Source organism: Pseudonaja textilis, chromosome 16, assembly GCF_049901715.1.
Source record: "Pseudonaja textilis isolate UNSWEBS1 chromosome 16, rPseTex1.2, whole genome shotgun sequence".
Lineage (NCBI taxonomy): Eukaryota > Metazoa > Chordata > Lepidosauria > Squamata > Elapidae > Pseudonaja > Pseudonaja textilis.
Window position 1 is genome coordinate 2,404,583 of NC_142005.1, and position 18,534 is coordinate 2,423,116.

The 18,534-nt window shown below is 43.8% G+C and overlaps 1 protein-coding gene across 2 annotated transcripts in view; it reads right to left on the minus strand.

Moving 5' to 3' along the window:
- Positions 1–18,534, minus strand: part of LOC113447504 (SLAM family member 5-like) — a 49,032-nt gene that overhangs the window by 24,239 nt on the left and 6,259 nt on the right. Inside the window, exons 2-4 of one of the 2 annotated variants that reach the window (XM_087914129.1) lie at positions 8,213–8,527; positions 5,547–5,801; positions 3,594–3,629 (exon numbers count right to left, since the gene is read on the minus strand). In XM_087914129.1, coding sequence (XP_087770255.1) covers positions 3,594–3,629; positions 5,547–5,801; positions 8,213–8,527 — 606 coding nt within the window. The remainder of the gene's footprint in view (positions 1–3,593; positions 3,630–5,546; positions 5,802–8,212; positions 8,528–18,534) is intronic. The other variant, XM_087914130.1, reaches the window with a different exon arrangement.

The window sequence follows — 18,534 nt, forward strand, 5'->3', positions numbered from 1 at the left end:
AAACATACAAGTATAAACAGGCATAAGTACATACATCATAAATGAGTATGAATAAATGGATAAATGGAAACAGTGGGACAGGGACGATAGGCACGTTGGTGCGCTTATGCACGCCCCCTTACAGACCTCTTAGGCATGGAGTGAGGTCCACGGTAGGCAGTTTAGGGTTAAAAGTTTTGGGGGTTTGAGGATGTAACAACAGAGTCAGGGAGTGACTTCCAGGCATTTGCCACTCCGTTGCTGAAGTCGTGTTTTCTGCAATCAAGTTTGGAGCGATTTACTTTGAGCTTATATCTATTGTTTGCCTGTGTGTTATTGTGGTTGAAGGTGAAGCAGGTAGGATGTTGTAGCAGACAATTTTGTGTACTAAGCTTAGGTGAGACCATAGGAGGCATAGTTGTCTGGGTCCAAAATTTCAAGCCTGGTGGCATAAGGTACTCTATTATGAGTGGAGGAGTGGAGGACTCTTCTCATGAAATACCTCTGGACTCACTGAATTGTATTAATGTTGTTAGGAACATAAGTCACCTAACAGGTATTTGGGTTAGAAATATATAAACCAGGATAGACATTTTAATACTGTCTCTTTAAAAGCATGCTAAAAACTGCAATTGGATGTGGTTACTCAAACGGCCATAAGATGGAGCTAGAAACCTGGGTTGTTTTAGTCTTAGTCTGAGTCTCAGAAGAGAGTGTGAGTGTATCTCTGTTTCCTTCTGTTGGAAAGTGTTGCTGTTCCTCCATTTTTCCTAATTGACTGCTATATTCATGAATTTAATGTAAGTCTGATACTGAACTGTTTTTGACACTGGAATTTGATATTTGGATTATCCCTGGATTGAAAAACTGACTGATTTACCTGTGAATGACTTTGGACTGCTTATTTTGGACTTTGCTTAAACCTTTCTTGAAGTAAAAACCTACGTTTACTGTACAGTGTATCTGTGTACTGTGTGTGTATTATTCAAACACTTCTCTCAAATACATCTCCCTGTATGTGCTCATCCTCCTAATGGGGAATTACCTCAACAAATGTCCATTATACAGTGTGGATTCCAGGCAGATGAGCTGTATTCGAGTATTGGTCTGGCAAAGGTTTTGTATGCCCTGGATTGCAGTTTGATGTTACCAGAGAAGAAGCTTTGCAAAATTAGGTTAACACCTCTTCATGCCTTTTGGGCATTGCTGTTACAGTGAGCTCTGGGGCTTAGACCTAGGTTCTTACACAGAGTGAGGGTCGTCTACGAGGTTATATCTGCCCAGGTTGTATTTAGTGCTCTGAATTTTGTTGCCAGTGTGTAAGACAGAGCATTTGTTGATTGAGATTTGAAGTTGCCAATTGTTTGACCATTCTGACACATAGTCAAGGTCCTTTGTAGGACAGCAGCATTGTCAGTGGTGTTAAATAGTTTTAAGTCATCAGCGAAGAGGACGCAGTTGCTTATAATGTGATCACAAAGGTGATTTCTGTAAATTAGAAACAGAGTGAGTCCTAGAATGCTTCCTGGGGGACACCACAGTTAACTGGTACAGGGTTAGAAAAGGCACTCCTTATTTTGACTCTTTGTTGCCTGTTTGATAGGAATGCAGCTATCCATTTGTGCAGTAATCCAGGAATGCTGTAAGAGCATAGTTTGAACAGTAGCTTGTCATGCGCCCTGAATCAAAGGCTTTGCAGAAGTCTATGTAAATTGTGTCTATTGCTTTACCCTGATCGAGTTTGTGTAGTCCAAATGTTTCTGCAGTGTAGGAGTTGTAGAATACAGGACAATTTTTTCCTGAAACTAAACTATTTGTTAGAGAGTACATCGTTTGTCTCTAAGTGGAGAGTAATGGATTTTACAGACTCACTGTTTTATGTACAGCATTCACAAACACATCAGCGTTATTAATCTACAACATACGAAAACACACCACTTAGCTTTATTAACGTCCAACATACATAACATACATGTTTTGTTAATCTACAAGATATATAACACACTTTATTAAGTGCAACACATATACACACCCCTATATCAAAATCAACAGAAATGGACACAGAAAACTTACAGATTGGGTGAACAGTTATAATTCTGATAAACTATTCAATGGTACCCAAGGGTGAGTTGAGTGATTATAATTTCCCCTAATTTAGCCAATTGTATTGTTCATATTGTCCTATTGTTCCTTTCCTCTTTATGACTCTTCCCATTTACAACTTTTCCTATATTTATTCCTGTTTTTCAGCTGTTCGCTTTAACTTTTTGGATAGTTTTTTATTTTCTTTGTTTAATCGTTGATTGATGTTTTGTGCTAGCACTGATGATATTACCCAGTTTGAGTAATGAAACATCTGCAAGGAGACAATTCAGCTCGGAGAGCATTAAAGACCCCACAGTTCAACTCTGAGCTATAAAGATTCTCCTCTATTTTTATCAATGTTCACTTCCCAGAAGTGTACTGCAGGTAGCCCTGGACTTATGACCACAAGTGAGCCCAAAATTTCTGTTGGTAAGCAAGACAGTTTCACCCCATTTTATAACTTTTCTCGCCACAGTTATTAAGTGAATCACTGCACTTGTGTCAACTCATAAAATATTCCTCTTGTCTTTTTAGAGTTGCCAACAGAAAGGGAGAGGGGAGCATACAGCAGCTTGCAAACAGAAACTGCATTCCACAAATGTTTTCAAAGATGGTAACTAGATGACTGGAGTTTCTGCCTTGCAAAATTCTAACTGGAGAGCCTGATGGATGACTCTTAGCTATGGCTGTGTCCCATTGGAGAGGGTAACTGCCCTGACACTTTGCTTGTCAAAAGGTCGCAAAAGGGGATCATTTGACCCTGAGACTGTCATAAATAGGAGTCAGTTGCCAAGCCTTTAAATTTTGATGACATCCTCATGGGGATGCTGCAAAGTGCATAAAATGGTCGCGTCCTTAATAAGGAACTGTTGTAAGTTGAGGACTAACTATATAGGAGACTCATTAGTTCCCGTCCCTCTCGCCATCCTTCAAGGATGGGTCTCTTACAGGGATGGTGAATCTTTTTGTTGGGGTGTGTCAAAAGCGCATGCGCATGCTGGCACCCACAATGCAATGCACCCTTCCCCCCTGTGCATGTGCATGCCAAACCCCCACCCCACCCCCTTACCTGCCCTGCGCATGCGTGCACCTCCCCGCTGGTTTTTGGCCTGTTTGAGGCTCTTTTGCCCTCCCAGAAGCTTGGTGGAAGCCTCTGCAGCCTCGGGAGGCCGTAAAACGGGCCTGTTTCAGCACTTCTGGTATTTCCGGAAGGCCCATTTTTTTGGCCTACCGGAAGGCCCATTTTTTGGCCTCAAGCAAAGGCTTGAACCTCCGGGAGGGTGAAAAGGCCTCAAATGGGCCGAAAATCAGCTGGGAAGAGCACGCATGCACAGTGCAGGTAAGTTTAGCTGGGGCTCGTGTGCCTGCACAAATGGCTCTACTTGCCACCTGTGGCGTGCGTGCCATAGGGTCGCCATCACGGGTCTATTAGGTGCTTTTGGGGGATGGGGGGGGGAAACCCTTTGGAAAACTGCCAAGAGGGAGGGGCAAGGAAGGGTGGAAGCTATAAAGAGGGGGTTGGAGCTCACCGTTTATTTGGGGGGCCTCCGTCTCAGGTTTCTCCTCTGGGGTTCACCATGTTGGGCAGAAGGCAAGTGCAAGAGAGCAGATAGAAAGGAAACAGAGATCAGACAGTGAGACATTGCGCATCTCTGGCTTGGTGAAGCCATCCGATTAACAGCTACCAGACCCCCAATAACCCTCCTCGGAGCCTATCGTCAAACCTGGTTAATTTTGCAGCCATTTTCTCAGGTCAAAGCCCTTTTCCTCTGTTCTTCACAACCAACGCAAAACAATGGCAAATGAAAGCGAGGAGGAATGAGAGCAAAAGTAAGGCAGGAAACGCATGCAACGAGATCATTATCGTGTGTGTCCGAGTTAAGGCTTGCAAAAGGAATTGAGCAACTGCATTCGTCAAATGCCACCGAATGTCTTGAAGCATTAATCTCCCTCTTAAACACAGGACACAGGCATCATTAGCTATCTTAAGGTAAAATCGTCTTCTCTACCAAACTGCAAAAACATATTTCTATCCAACAGCTTTGCCAATGTAGGAAGTAGATTTAACTAGGTAACATATCTTCCCAATAACTGGAATGTCTGTGCAGGGTCATCGTCACCTCCATCCTCTAGAGATCTGTCCCAGCAAAGAATCCCAATGAGGAATTTTGACTCCTTCCCGATTCCTAACTCCCCTGATTTAGTGTCCCTGTTGGGAGCAGGGGGGCTCAGGTGGGAAATTAGCCTACAAAAACACAAGCAAGCGAACTCTTGGAAACTCTTATCTGGCCTTTCCCAAGCGAAAACTGCCAGTCAGGAGATTCCTGTATTATAGGCAGAGAACAATAAAGTTGCTAGCTTGAGCTCTACATGTGTGGGTCAGGTTGACAGTCTGTAGATCCTACAATCGGGGCACACCAAAGCAATTTGGCTGCGTTTCCCCAAATTCACCGGTCAGCTTTGCTGAAAGCCTGTTCTGCATCCCATCAGCCCCAGAGCCAGTTTCTTTTGCTTAGAAGATGGTCTCTGTGTGGGATTCGCTAAGAGAGACATCCCAAGGAAACATGGCTGGTGGGGCCACAAGGGAAAAATGCACCCCGGTGTGCCTCGGTTGCCAATCTCAGGGGAGCTGAGATGCTCCAGAGACCAGAGAAATTCAGCCACCAGCTGCTTTCAACTTCTCGATGTAGGTGGTCAATGCAGGGGTGGGATTCACATTTGGTAACAACCAGTTCTGTGGGCATGGCTAGGTCATGTGACTGGGTGGGCGTGGGTTTTTTTTTTTTGCAGCAACAGCCCCCCCCCATTTTTTGGCCCTCCTGGGCCTCAGGGAAGCCTCCTGGGTGAAGCAGTAAGTAAGCGAGGGGAATCCCGGCACAGCTGATCGTCAGGAACAGCTGATCGTCAGGAGGGGAAAAAAAGAAATACCTTGAGGAGTGACTGGGCAGGGGAGAATGCAGTCAGCGATGTCGGGCATGCGCGCAATGTTGCGATAACATTTGCGATAAGGCCTGACTGGGCGGGGAGGGGAGGGGCAGGTGGAGAGGGGCGGGGCAAGCAGAGAGGGGCGGGACCAGCCAGGGGCACAATTTGCTGGTTCTCCGAACTGTGCAGAATCATAACAACCGGTTCTATAGAACCGGTCCAAACCGGTAGAATCCTACCCCTGGGCCAATGGAAAATAGAAATCTAGGGAGCCGAATAAGATTTCCAGTGCCATTTGAAGATCCCTTCCCCTCTATCAAAAGAGGAATTATAAATGGAAGGAATATGATTGGTGATGGTGGTTAATGTCTGTAATTCATATGCCTGCACTGGATTCTGATTTTTCTGGATTGTGGTTGCAGCGCAACCCCTTTCCAATCGGTCTCCTGCACAAATAACAGAGGGAAGTTGGGCCTTCTGAAGGACCTTTTGTCTCCCAGCTAAATGTCATATTCATCATTGGTCCCGTGGACTCTTTCAAGGAGAGAAAAACTTACCAGCACAAACTTTCTTTAAAGAGACTGTTGTGGACGCCTTGCTAACCGGGTTTTCTGCTGCACAAGTGACGTTGAGATTGAGATCGTGGGAGGTGACGGTCACAGAACTCCCAAGGGGGGGATTCTTGCTTTGGACATCTGAGGGCCAACTGAATTTCACCCCATCTTCCCAAGTCCCTGCAGAGCAATTCAGCTTCCAAGTTCCATTTCCAACTCCAGTGCAGGACACTTTCATCTCAGAGTCCAGCAAGCGCCCTGAGAAGAAGATGGAGACATCACATTGTGAAAGGACACAGAGTCACAGGGGGGCCAAGGAGGAAGGAGGACAGCAACAGCGGTGGCTCAATCCATGGACTTGCTTAGATTAGAGCCGGGAAAATAATGTGCTACGCATTTCAGTCACAAATAATAGCAATCCCAGAATAATTCCCCCCGCTCACATATGACACTCATTGGACAGGGAGAGGCCCATCAGGATAGAGGGGGGCAGGCACCCCTCATCCTTTGCAAGCCCTTTTCATACCAAACCAGGGATGGAGGGCAAGATTACAGATTAACAGATTAACAGAGTTGGAAGGGACCTTGTTAGGAATGTGGGTGGGGGGAGGGGGAGGAAGGGAGGGCTGGGAAGCCAAGCAGTACCAGCCTGTCCAGGAGATACTCCCATCTGGCCCAAGGTTCTAGAGGTGGAGCTCTCACCTCACAATCAGGAGGCTATGAGTTGGATCCTAGGGAGAGGCTAATATTTGGAATAGACTCTCCTGCTTGAGCAGGGGGTTGGACTAGATGACCTCCAAGGTCCCTTCCAACTCTGTTATTCTATGTGTCACCCAAAGGAAAGAGTAGATTTGATCACTTATTGTACCCTATGACTATTATTAAGTGTTGTACCTTATGATTCTTGACTCTTGGCGGATGTATCTTTTCTTTTATGTACACTCTAAAGCATTTGCACCAAGACAAATTCCTTGTGTGTCCGGTCACACTTGGCCAATAAAGAATTCAATTCAATTCAATTCAATTCAATTCAATTCAATTCAATTCTATTCTATTCTATTCTATTCTATTCCATTCCATTCCATTCCATTCTATTCTATTCTATTCTATTCTATTCTTTAAACTGACTGTTTCCTAATATGATTTGATTGCTTATTATTCTGTCCTTTGATTCAATTGTTGAATATAAAGACAGAGAGATAACTCTACAAATTCTTCCATACAAAGTTTCTTTTATTGGATTATATTAGGTATCCTCAAGGTAACTCACAGTTATGTCGAGATGCGTCTAATGTCCAATTCTTTGCAAAGTTGAAATCATAGTGTAAAATGATAGTAATCTTTCCCCTATTTCATCCCATAGTAGCAGAGCCAAAGGAGAAGCGCTAGCATGAAGCTGGGATCCAAGCAAGAGTAAAGAAACCCCCCCCCCAACCCACCAAGGATCAATTCAGTGACCAATCAGGATTACAGATATGGCCACATGACATGAACTACATTTCCCAGGATACCTTAACTACATTTACCATGATGCATTCCCTTAAGGGGACAGCTCCCAATTCCTAACTAAACGTACCAATTCCCATTAACTATAACTGGCTGGACAGCACACTTATTGTACCCTGTGACTATCGTGAAGTGTTGTACCTGATGATTCTTGACTCTTGACGAATGTATCTTTTCTTTTATGTACACTTGAGAACTTATGCACCAAAGACAAATTCCTTGTGTGTCCAGTCACACTTGGCCAAGAAAGAATTCTATTTATCTATCTAGATGGACAAGGTGCAAATCAAGGGTCCATTACCCAAACAACAGCAATACTTCTAACTGGACAATGACTGATAACAAGGAGGAAGCCGGGGGTGGGTGGGTGGGAGGGAAAGTTAACTCTATCTATTTTTAGGCATCAAAGCAACAGATTTCACCCTGCTACTTCTGTAACCACTTTTGCTCCAGTAAAGTATACTTTTCGGGTCTGTGTATCTGCCATTCTTCAATGGAAGAAGAAGGTGATAGAACTAATCCTTTCTGATGTAACCTGAATATCTTAATTCTTGTAATGAATCTGTATAACTTGCCCATGATATACAACTGGGGGACTGGAGCCCAGGGGCCTGGAAACTTGTCACCTCTTGGAGAGACGGCAAGCGGAGAAGGGGCCATAAAAATTTCAGCTCTGAAAGAAACTTCCTGGGAATTTCTTCTCAACTACGTTCCCAGAAAAAAAAAGGGGGGGGAATTAACACGTTGATTCTTTGTATTGACAAAATCCACACCAGACTAAGGTGGGGAGGGGTTCTAACTCCCTTTATCTAAGCTGCATGCCTGGAGGGATATCAGACCCTGCTTTGAATATCGCCTGGATCTTTTTCCTTTTCAATAAAGAATTCCTTTTGAAATACCCAGTTTTCCAAAGTTCATTCTTATCGTCTAAAGGGGAAAGAGTCTGGGCCTTACAATACTCTTGGTCATGTGAATGACCTGGGAGTCTTTCTTTACTGACTAACTGAAGTGGGATGGATGAAACCAGGTTCCATCCAGAATGTGTGTCTCTTCAGAAACTGGACACCAACACCCACCCACCCACAATGCCCCCCCCCCATCTCCATATCACATATCACAAAGGAGGGAGGCCCGGAATTGACTGCCATGGGTGGGATACTTACGAAATATTTGCAGATCAAAGGACTCATCCACCTTTTCTGCACCTAGTGGAATAATTCCTGCTGTGAATCTGCCAGCATCCCCTTTCTTGAGATGGCTGAGATGTAATTCTCTGCAGTCCTTGGAGACGTTCACTCGCTTTCGATAGGCTGGGTCGGGGACCAGGAGGCCACAGGGATCCTTAAAGGTCCCCACAGCAATAATTTCAGACTTATTGCTGGCAACTTTAGTCCAGGAAATTGAATCAAATGGTGGAGAGAACTTCACTCGGAACGTGACAGACTGTCCCAGAATGCCATTCACTTGTGCTTCGATGTCTTTGGTAAAGTCAGAGAGAAGAGAGAGGAAGCCTTCAAAATTGGCTCAAAAGAGACCTTCTAAGAGACATTTAATTTCTCACTCAGAGAAACCTTTTCTGAGAAGGGACAAAATTAGGGGTGGGATTCAAATTTCTTAACCACTGGTTCTGTGGGCTTGGCCTAATTTCACCTCCGGGAGGGTGAAAATGGCCTCAGACTGGCCAAACATCAGCTGGGAGGCGTGTGTATGCACAGTGCAGGTAAGTTTGGCTGGGGCTTGTGCGTCCACACAAATGGCTCTGCGTGTGTCACCTGTGGCACACATGCCATAGGTTCACCACCATGAGACTATTATATCCCAGAGGTCTTAAAGGAGCTGGCAGAGGTCATCTCAGAACCACTGCACCACATCTTTCAAAAATCCTGGAGCACCAGGGAACTCAACCAGAGGACCGGAAAAGAGCTGATGTGGTTCCCATCTTCAAAAAAGGGAAAAATCAATCAGCCTAACATCAACACCCGGGAAGATACTGGGAAAAATGATAAAAAACCAAATCTGTGAACGTCTAGTTGGCTAGCTGTCAGGATTCCGTCAGTTACCCCAATTAAATCATGAGTCTTGAGCCAAACTTCCAAAACTTCAAAAGGATTTCCGGCACTGCCTGGGTAGAGCCGACTCTGAGGCACATCATTCACTGTCACCCTTCACCTTGGTTTTCCCTCCACCCCCTGAGTGTATCATGATTCATATTCTCCAATGGGACACCTCCATAGCTCAGAGTCATCAATCTGGCTCTCCAGTTAGAATTTTGCATAGCAGAAACTTCAGTCACCTAGTTACTATCTTTGAAAACATTTATGGAATGCACTTTCGATTTCCAAGCTGCTGCACTGCTTTTTCAAACCCCTTTCCCTCCTCCCTTTCTGTTGGCAGCTCTAAAAAGACCATAGAAATATTTTATGAGTTGGCAGTTATAATTAGTTGAACCTGATAATTCTTGACCCTTGACGAATGCATCTTTTCTTTTATGTATATTGAAAGCATTTGCACCAAGACAAATTCCTTATGTGTCCAATCACACTTGGCCAATAAGGAATTCTATTCTCTATTCTATTCGATTATTCTATTCTATATTCTATATTCTATATTCTATATTCTATTCTATTCTATTCTATTCTATTCTATATTCTATTCTATTCTATTCTATTCTATATTCTATTCTATATTCTATTCTATTCTATATTCTATTCTATTCTATTCTCTATTCTCTATTCTCTATTCTATTCTATATTCTATATTCTATATTCTATATTCTATTCTATTCCATTCCGTTCCATTCTTATTGCTATTCTATTCTACCCTACTCTATTCTTATGGCTATTCTATTCTATTCTATTCTATTCTATTCTATTCTATTCTATTCTATTCTATTCTATTCCAAAAACCAAAGGTATAAGTACCTTTAGGCAAAACCTGGCTCAAAACCAATAACTGTGAGAGGGACTTTGGAGTCCCAGTGGACGATCACTTAAGCAGGAGTCCTCAGTGTGCGGCACCAGTTAAAAAAGCTAATACTTTTTTTCTGTTTGGTTGTATAAACAGAGGCATAAAATTGCGTGAAGTACTAGTACTGCTTTATAAAGTCTTAGTAAGACCACACCTGGAATATTGAATCCAGTTTTGGTCCCCGCATTACAAAAAAGTTGTTCAGACTTTGCAGAGAAGACCAACTAAGATGATCAAAGGCCTGGAGACCGAAATGTATGAAGAACAGTTGCAGGATTTAGATGCGGCTAGTCTAGAGAAAAGAAGGTCTGGGTGGGACATGATAAGAGTCTTCCAATATTTGAGGGGCTGCCCCAAAGAAGAGCCGGGGGGGGGTCAAGTTATTCCCCAAAGCACCTGAAGTCGGGAAAGAAGGGATGGAAATTAATCAAGGAGAGAAGCAACCTGGAACGAAGGAGGAATGTCCTGAAAGTTATGGGAGGCTGCTCTTTGCTAAGCACTTCGCAGTGGCTTCTTGGATTGTGGACAAAGGATCCCCAGGTTCCGTTTCACGGTTATGATGCCCTCACTATCAGCTTTTACAACATGACTTCAAAAGAACAGTGTTGCTACTCATGCGGTCTTCACTTCTCCTCTCTCCCACGTTAACAGCTTCCCTTATGATTCTCCTTCCCCATTTTTGTGTTGTTTACTCTAGATGCAAAGCCAAACAAAACCCTCAAAATATTATTGCGGACAAATTCTCTTGAAAACTCCTTTTGGTCACATGACTCTGGGGTACCCGGTGCTCAGCACCTGGGAGAGCATGTTATTTGGCAAGTCTCATGCTGAGATGTAACTTCATACCCTGACAGTCTTCAGGGTCTCCATGACTGAAATAAGACATCTTCAGAGCTGCCAAGAGTCTGAACCAACTGAGGTGGGCTTACTCTGCCAATTTTGCCAAAGGTTAGGATGGATCACCTTCTTTTTTCCCAGGACTATCACATGCCTTTTTCTCAAAATAGTTGGTCAACAAGGGCATGAGCCTTGTTTGGGAAAGTCTTGGGTGTTTTTCAGCACAGGGGAAGAGAAGGATGCCTATTCCTGGTTCTCCTTGACAACCTGAAAGGAACCTGCTGAGATATTTTGGATCAGGGCTTCCTAACCTTGGCCTCTTTAAGATATGTGGACCAACATCCCCAGAATCCCCCAGTCAGACAGCCATTCAATTCTGGGAGTTGAAGTCCATGTGTCTTAAAGGGGCCAAAATTGGAAAACTGTCCTTGGAGGACCACTCTCTGGACGTCAGATGAGTTGGAGAGTTTCAGGCTCCCTCAGCCATGTTCACTGACATGTACCTCCTTCAGATGGGTCTTGGATGACCTCCATCCTCCTATTATGCACAAACATTGAGCTGAGAAAGGTCCCCAAGACAGTGAGAGAACAAGCTGGAGCATCCCAATGTTCATGTGATCAACATTAAAATAGGTCATCCAGGTTTTGTGCAGCAAAATCTTAGATAAGGTGCTTACATGCTCCACCAAAAGGGAAGGGTCTAGCTTTATTCTCTTGTAAGACGGAGCAGCATTGCTAAAGATGTGACTAACTAAGAATTAGGCAAGTAAGGAAGATGTCCAATGGCTTTGAAAGAGTCAGTCTTGACCATAAAGGGGAACTTTAAAAAAATGTCAAAACAGTAAGAAAGGTGAAGTCAAATTTCTTCACACTTAGAACACAGAGTAATAGTGTTGGAAGGGACTGTGGAAATCTACTAAGTCACCCCTAACTGCCTGCTCAAGCAGGGGAACTTACTGTAGACCATTCAGGCCAAATGGCTGTCCAGTCTCTTCTTAAAAATCTCCATCAATGTTGGAGATGTCGGGTTCACAGCCTTGGCTGAGTAGCTGAACAGACCAGGGTCATCCCTGGTGTAAATATACACTTGAGAAAGGAGAGGAGGTAAGGTCCTCATTAGTTAGGGCTAGAGAATATTTGGACAATAGAGTCAACCTATTCTCCAAAGCAGGGATCTCCAACCTTGACCACTTTAAGACATTGGACTTGTCCACAAGTCTTAAAGTGGCCAAGGTTGGAGACCCCTGCTCCAAAGCACTTGAAGGCTAAACAACAGTGGTGGGATTCAAATATTTTTGCCACCGGTTCTATGGGAATGGCTTGGTGGGTGTGCTTTGTGCGCGTGCACATACATTGCACGTGCGCGAGCCAAACACACACTTTGCGCAGGCGCAGAGGTGTTCTAACTCACCTCCTACACGATCCCGGTTGCTTCAGCAGCTGCCACGTGGCATCCTTCTGTGCCATGCAAAGCAGCCGCGTTTCAAATTCAGCAGATAAAGGATGGGCCCAGGAGCGGAGCGGCGGAGAGAACTGGTTTGGTCCCCGCTGCTCATCGCTGCTACTGGCTCACCAGAACCGGGCTGAGCCGGTAGAATACCACGACTGCTGAACAGGAAGCAGTGGATGCAAAGAAGACACAGCCAATCAAAAACTAAGGAGAAACTTCCTGACAGAACAATTAATCAGAGGAACAGCTCGCCTTCAGAACTTGTGGGTGCTCCATTTCTCTAGCCGTTGTTGGGCAGCCATCTGTCTGAATTGGTGTTGTCAGCCTTCAAGATCTTCTACTATTGCTTTGCATCTTTCGGCTGCCATAAGTAACGGGGGGAGGAGGGAGTAAAGTCTGGGAAGCGAGCTGGAGGTGTTACATTCTTGTGTTGTGTAAATGAGGAGTGGGGGGGAGTAAAAATTCCTGCTTTTAGGTTTCTATTTCTCGCTTAGCTTTCTTTTCTCTGCGCAGCTGCAAACCTTTATCAAAATATGCCAAGGTCAACGGACAGAGGCCTCATCACCACCTGAAGGTGTCCACATGATCATATCCAGAACTTTTAATTGGAAGAATCTTTTGAACTATGGGGAGTGGGAACAATTCCATCCCTTTGTATATGTGATCTGTGCGCCTAATTTCTCAGATTCAGAATCCTACCGATGCTACCACTTCATTTTCAGTAAAAAGAATTCTTTTCTCTAATCTATGGAGTCTGAGTATTTCTTTCTTGGATTTTGAATGGAGCACCGCCTGACAGGTGTAGGGTCTCCTGCTTGAGCAGGGGGTTGGACTAGAAGACCTCCAAGGACCCTTCCAACTCTGTTATCCTATTAGTTTTCTCTCCATTCTCAAGATCCACCAAAGCAGAAAGAGGCGTCCATCTTTCTTGCGATATTCAGGTAACAAGACTTCCTTCAGGAACGGAAAAGCCATTCTCACAATTATCTCTCAAAAAGGTGTAAGGTGATAAGAAGGCAGACCAAAGACAAAGAAAGGATCGAAGAGTTGAAGGCAGGAGTGGGGTGTTTCTGGTTCTGTGTTTGCTGCTGTTCGGCCCACCTGGGCTCTTACCTGTCCTTTATTTCCTGCTTTTTCTACTCCTTTGCGCGGCACAGAAAAAGAGGCTTTTCAAACACTGCGCATCTGCGCACAGCGCTTTTCAGCTGTTTGGGTGGCACAGCTTAAGGTTTGTTTACACGCGTGCACAGCCTATGCAAAATGTAGTCGCTGAACCGGTAGTAACACCGGTTGAATTCCCACCCCTGGTTGAAGGACTGTTCTTTCCCATTCTTATGGTAGAAGATATGGACAGGTGGCTGAGCTCATATTGATTCTTGCAGGGAAGGAATCAAATCCGCTAAAAGAAATATATAATGGAAGATATCCTGAGAGACCTTAAGACAGTGGTCTTCAATCTTGACAGCTTTAAGACTTGTGAACTTCAACTCCCAGGATTCCTCTTCCTCCAGTCATGTTAGCTCAGGGATTCTGGGAGTTGAAGTTCACAAGTCTTAAAGCTTGTCAAGTTTGAAGAACCTTGTGATAGATGATAGATACATGCATTGATACATGCATAGATAGATAGATTGATAGATAGGTAAATAGGTAGGTAGGTACAGAGAGAGAGAGAGAGAAAGATGATAGATTGATAGATGATAAGTGATAGGTGATAGATGATAGGTGATAGGTGATAGATCAGGGGTCTTCAAACTTGACAGCTTTAAGACTTGTGGACTTCAACTCCCAGAATTCCTCCTCCCATCATGTTAGGAATTCTGGGAGTTGAAGTCCACAAGTCTTAAACTTGCCAAGGTGGTGAGCCAAGGATAGATCACCAGGTCCTTATCGCATCCATTTGAGAGCTCTTGAAGAGTCCAAATGGGATGTAATTTGTCCCTCAAACCCAGACATATTACAAGCCAGGCTGGAAAGAGTTAAGGAGACATTCTGAGGGATAAGGGCAGAGGTGGAATTCAGCAGGTTCTGACCAGTTCTGGAGAACCGGTAGCGGAAATTTTGAGTAGTTTGGAGAACTGGCAAATGCCACCTCTGACTGGAGATTTTACAGTACCCTTCCCCTGCCACGCCCACAGAACTGGTAGTAAAAAAAAGTTGAATCCCACCACCGGATAAAGAGATGGTGGGCCACCTCTGCAGATTATAGCGCACAATTCAGAGAGGGAGGAGCCAAGAATGATGGTTGTTGAAGAACTCTAGAACTCTTTTTGGGTAAACTGGCAGCCAAGTGGCAAATATAAATGTGTTGCAAAATGGACAGAAATGCTAACTTCAATGTGTTTGGCACCCTTTACCATGGGGAAAAAAAATTGTTTGTTAGGAGACATGACTGAGATGGCATGAAGAAGGCGGGAAGAGACAAGTTCGTCTCTAACTCCCCAAATAACTGGATAATTAGGGGTTAGGTATAAAGATGATAGGACTAAAGAAAGACTGTCAGATCCGTGTATCTGCCATTCTTCAATGGAAGAAGAAGGGTGTGTGTGTGTGTGTGTGTGTGTGTGATATAACTAATCTTTTTTGATGTAACCTGAATATCTTAATTCTTGTATTGAATTTGTATAACTTGCGCATGATATACAACTGGTGAACTGGAGCCCGAGAGGCTGGAAACTTGTCACCTCTTGGAGAGACAGCAAGCGGAGAAGGGGCCATAAAAATTCCGGCTTCGAAAGAAGCTTCCCGGGAATCTTTTCTCAACTATGTTCCCAGAAAAAATAATAGGGGGTGGGAGGAATTAACACGTTGCTTCTTTGTATTGACAAAATCCACACCGGACTAAGGTGTGTGTGGAGGTTCTAACTCCCTTTATCTAAGCTGCATGCCTGGAGGGATATCAGACCCTGCTTTGAACATCACCTGGATCTTTTTCCTTTTCAATAAAGAATTCCTTTTGAAATACCCAGTTTTCCAAAGTCCATTCTTATCGTCTAAAGGGGAAAGAGTCTGAGCCTTATAAAGACTTTCTTCACACAGTGCATGATAAACTTCTGTAACTCATTACTATAAGACACTCACCCAAATGGCTTTCTTAAGATACAATCATGGAGGAAAACTCAGTCTTGGGTTATTGTTATTGATACAACAGTGGTGGGACTCATCTTCAGGGGTGGTGACACTGCCTACCGAGATGAGGTGGGCCAGTTGCTTTTGTGGTGTGGAGACAATAACTTGGTCCTCAACACCAATAAGACCAAGGAGCTGATCTTTATCATTGACGTGATCTGCCTCGTTACAATAACTCCTTCGTTCTTTTAATGTTTTAATTTCTCTATATAGTTTATGATTAAGTGCACATCTTCTGTCATTTCCATCACTTATCCAAATATCAAATATTACCTTTTCTTTAACCACTCATACCAAATGTTCCATATTTCATAATAGTCACTATCTTGTTTATTTTTTAACCATTTGGTTAAGCTATCCATCTCAGCGCATTCATGTATTTTTTTAATTACCATATCCTCTGAAGGAATGGGAGACAGTTTCCAGTTTTGTGCGCAGGTTATTCTGGCCGCAGTTATGATGTGCAAAATTAAATATTGATAATTTTTCTCCATGTTTAAATCTACCATACTTAGCAGAAAGGTTTCAGGTTCAAGTTTTAAATTTCGTTTTGTTATATTTAAAATCCAATTTCTAATATTTCTCCAAAACTTCTGAGCACATGGGCAAGTCCACCGCATGTGAAAATATGCTCCTCGTGCGTAGTTACATTTCCAACAGTTGGGTGGTAGGTTGGGGAACATCAACTTAGCCAGTCTCGCAGGAGGTAGGTGCCAGCGATGAACCATTTTATATAAGTTTCCTTTATACGAGACTGACATGGTTAATTTGTAATTTGTTTGCCAAATGTGTTCCCAGTTATCTAATTCAATACTATGACCCACATTTTTAGCCCAAATGATCATAGATTCTGTAACTGTTTCTTCTTTTAATTTGTAGTCCAAAAGATATTTATATGTTTTAATAATTGTTTTCTTTTCTTTTTCACCCTCCCTGAGTCTCCACGCGTGCCCTGCACTTACCTGCATCCAAAACGGGTTGCATGGGGACTCCTGAGAGGGGGGAGGGGAGGGGTGGGCAGCGCCAGTCAGGAGTGGGAGTTGGGGTTCTCTGAACTGCACAGAATCTTAGCTAGGGGCTCCTAAACCCCTGTGAACCCCAGCAGCCCACTCCTGGCCAGGGCACATCCGAATGCCAGCCAAGCATCTCAGCAGCATCAGGTGAACCATCCGGAAGTGCAATAATGGGTGTGGATGGTCGTTTGGCCTGACTCAACTGGGCCATTCTTATAGAAATCCCAGAGGAAACCCATTCATACCCCTGTGATCTGTGACTGGAAGAGAGTCCACTTAAAGTTTGCATTTGAAATTATGCAAAACCTGATCCCAATGAAAGGAAATGCTGCTGAATATATCACAAAGCCTTCTGTGTAAGATGCTCGTGACAGCAATAGAAACGGGGAGAGGGTTATATATGTCCATTGATGGACTTCCCCAACTGGAGGGTGACAAGAGGTCACGAGGATGACTGGGACGGGAATTGATTCAGTATTGCCACATACTCATTTCAAGCAAAAGAGAGTATTTTTAAGCTTGGGACTGAAACGAGGGAACCTTCATCAGGCGTGGGATTCAAATTCTTGAACAACTGGTTCTGTGGGCGTGGCCAGATGGGCGCGGCCATGTGACTGGGTGGGTGTGCGTCTTCTTCTTTTTTTTTGTAGCACACACCACCACTACTACCCGGGGTTTTTTTTGCCTCCTGGGCCTCAAGGAAGCCTCCTGGTCGAAGCAGTAAGACAGCGAGGGGGATCCCGGCACAGCTGATCATCGGAACAGCTGATTGTCATGAGGGGGGGGGAAGAAATAAGGACTGACTGGGTGGGGAGGAGCTGGCCCAGCCTGGGGCACAATTTGCTGGTTCTCCGAACTGCGCAGAATCACAACAACCGGTTCTATAGAACCAGTCCGAACCGGTAGAATAGCAATAGCACTTAGACTTATATACTGCTTTATAGTGCTTCACAGCCCTCTCAAAGTGGTTTACAGAGCTGGGTCCTCATTTTACCCACCTCGGAAGGACGGAAGGCTGAGTCAACCTTAAGCCTGGTGGGATTTGAACTGCCAAATTGCAGTGGGAGTAGCTTGCAGTACAGCACTCTAACCACTGTTCCACCGAGGCTCCACCCCTGTCCTTCATGCTCTTCATGAGCTTGTTGGTTTTCTTGCAGATGTTTTATGACCCAACTAGGTAACATCATTAGTAGAAGGGAGCGTGGAGTTTGCTTTCAATTTATACTGCTGGTCCTTAGCTTACAACCACAATTGGGACCAGACTATTGAAACTGGATCTAAAGTGGATCCATTCTGGGACTCCTGCCCCTCATCTCCACCTGATTTACTTAATTTAAGTAAATTGCCAGAGACGTCCACAAAGTGCAGTCAAAAGAAGTCAAGATGGCAGTTGTGGTGATGCATTCAAAGCCCTTCAGATGCCATCTTGACTTTTTTGACTCCCAAGGTAAAAAATGATTGCTGTTCCTAAATGGCTCTGTCTTGCTGTTCAGAGGACTTTCACGGCTACTGAAAATAAAACCCCAAACAGCCAGTTTGCACAACTGTTACTAGTGATGACTTATTTTGTGGTTTCATTTCCTGACTGTGCAGGAAAGAGGCCCACTTTTACCCCATAAAAAGGGCCTTTTTGTGGCTATTTTTCTATCGATCATTTGGGTTGGATTGGGATAATTTGGATTCAGAGGGCAAGGAATTTTGGACATAATGTCATGCTTGAACAATGGGAAAATATGTGGATGAAGAGTTTAGAATTTACATTAAATTATAACCTCAAAGAGAATTTGTTTAAGATGATGCATCGTTGGAATTTAACACCAGATAAATTATTTAACATGTATAAAGGATGTCACATGAATGTTGGAAGGATAAAAATAAAGAAGGGACTTTTTAACATTTATGGTGCACATGTGATAAAGCAAAAAAAAAAAAAGGCATATAATTCATGTGCTGGTCAGACAGTATATAGTTAATTGGGAATTGGGAGCTGTCCCCTTAAGAGAATGCCTCATGGGAAATGTAGTTCATGTCATGTGGTCACATCTTCAATCATGATTGGTCACTGAACTGACCCTTGGTTAGGTTTGGGGAG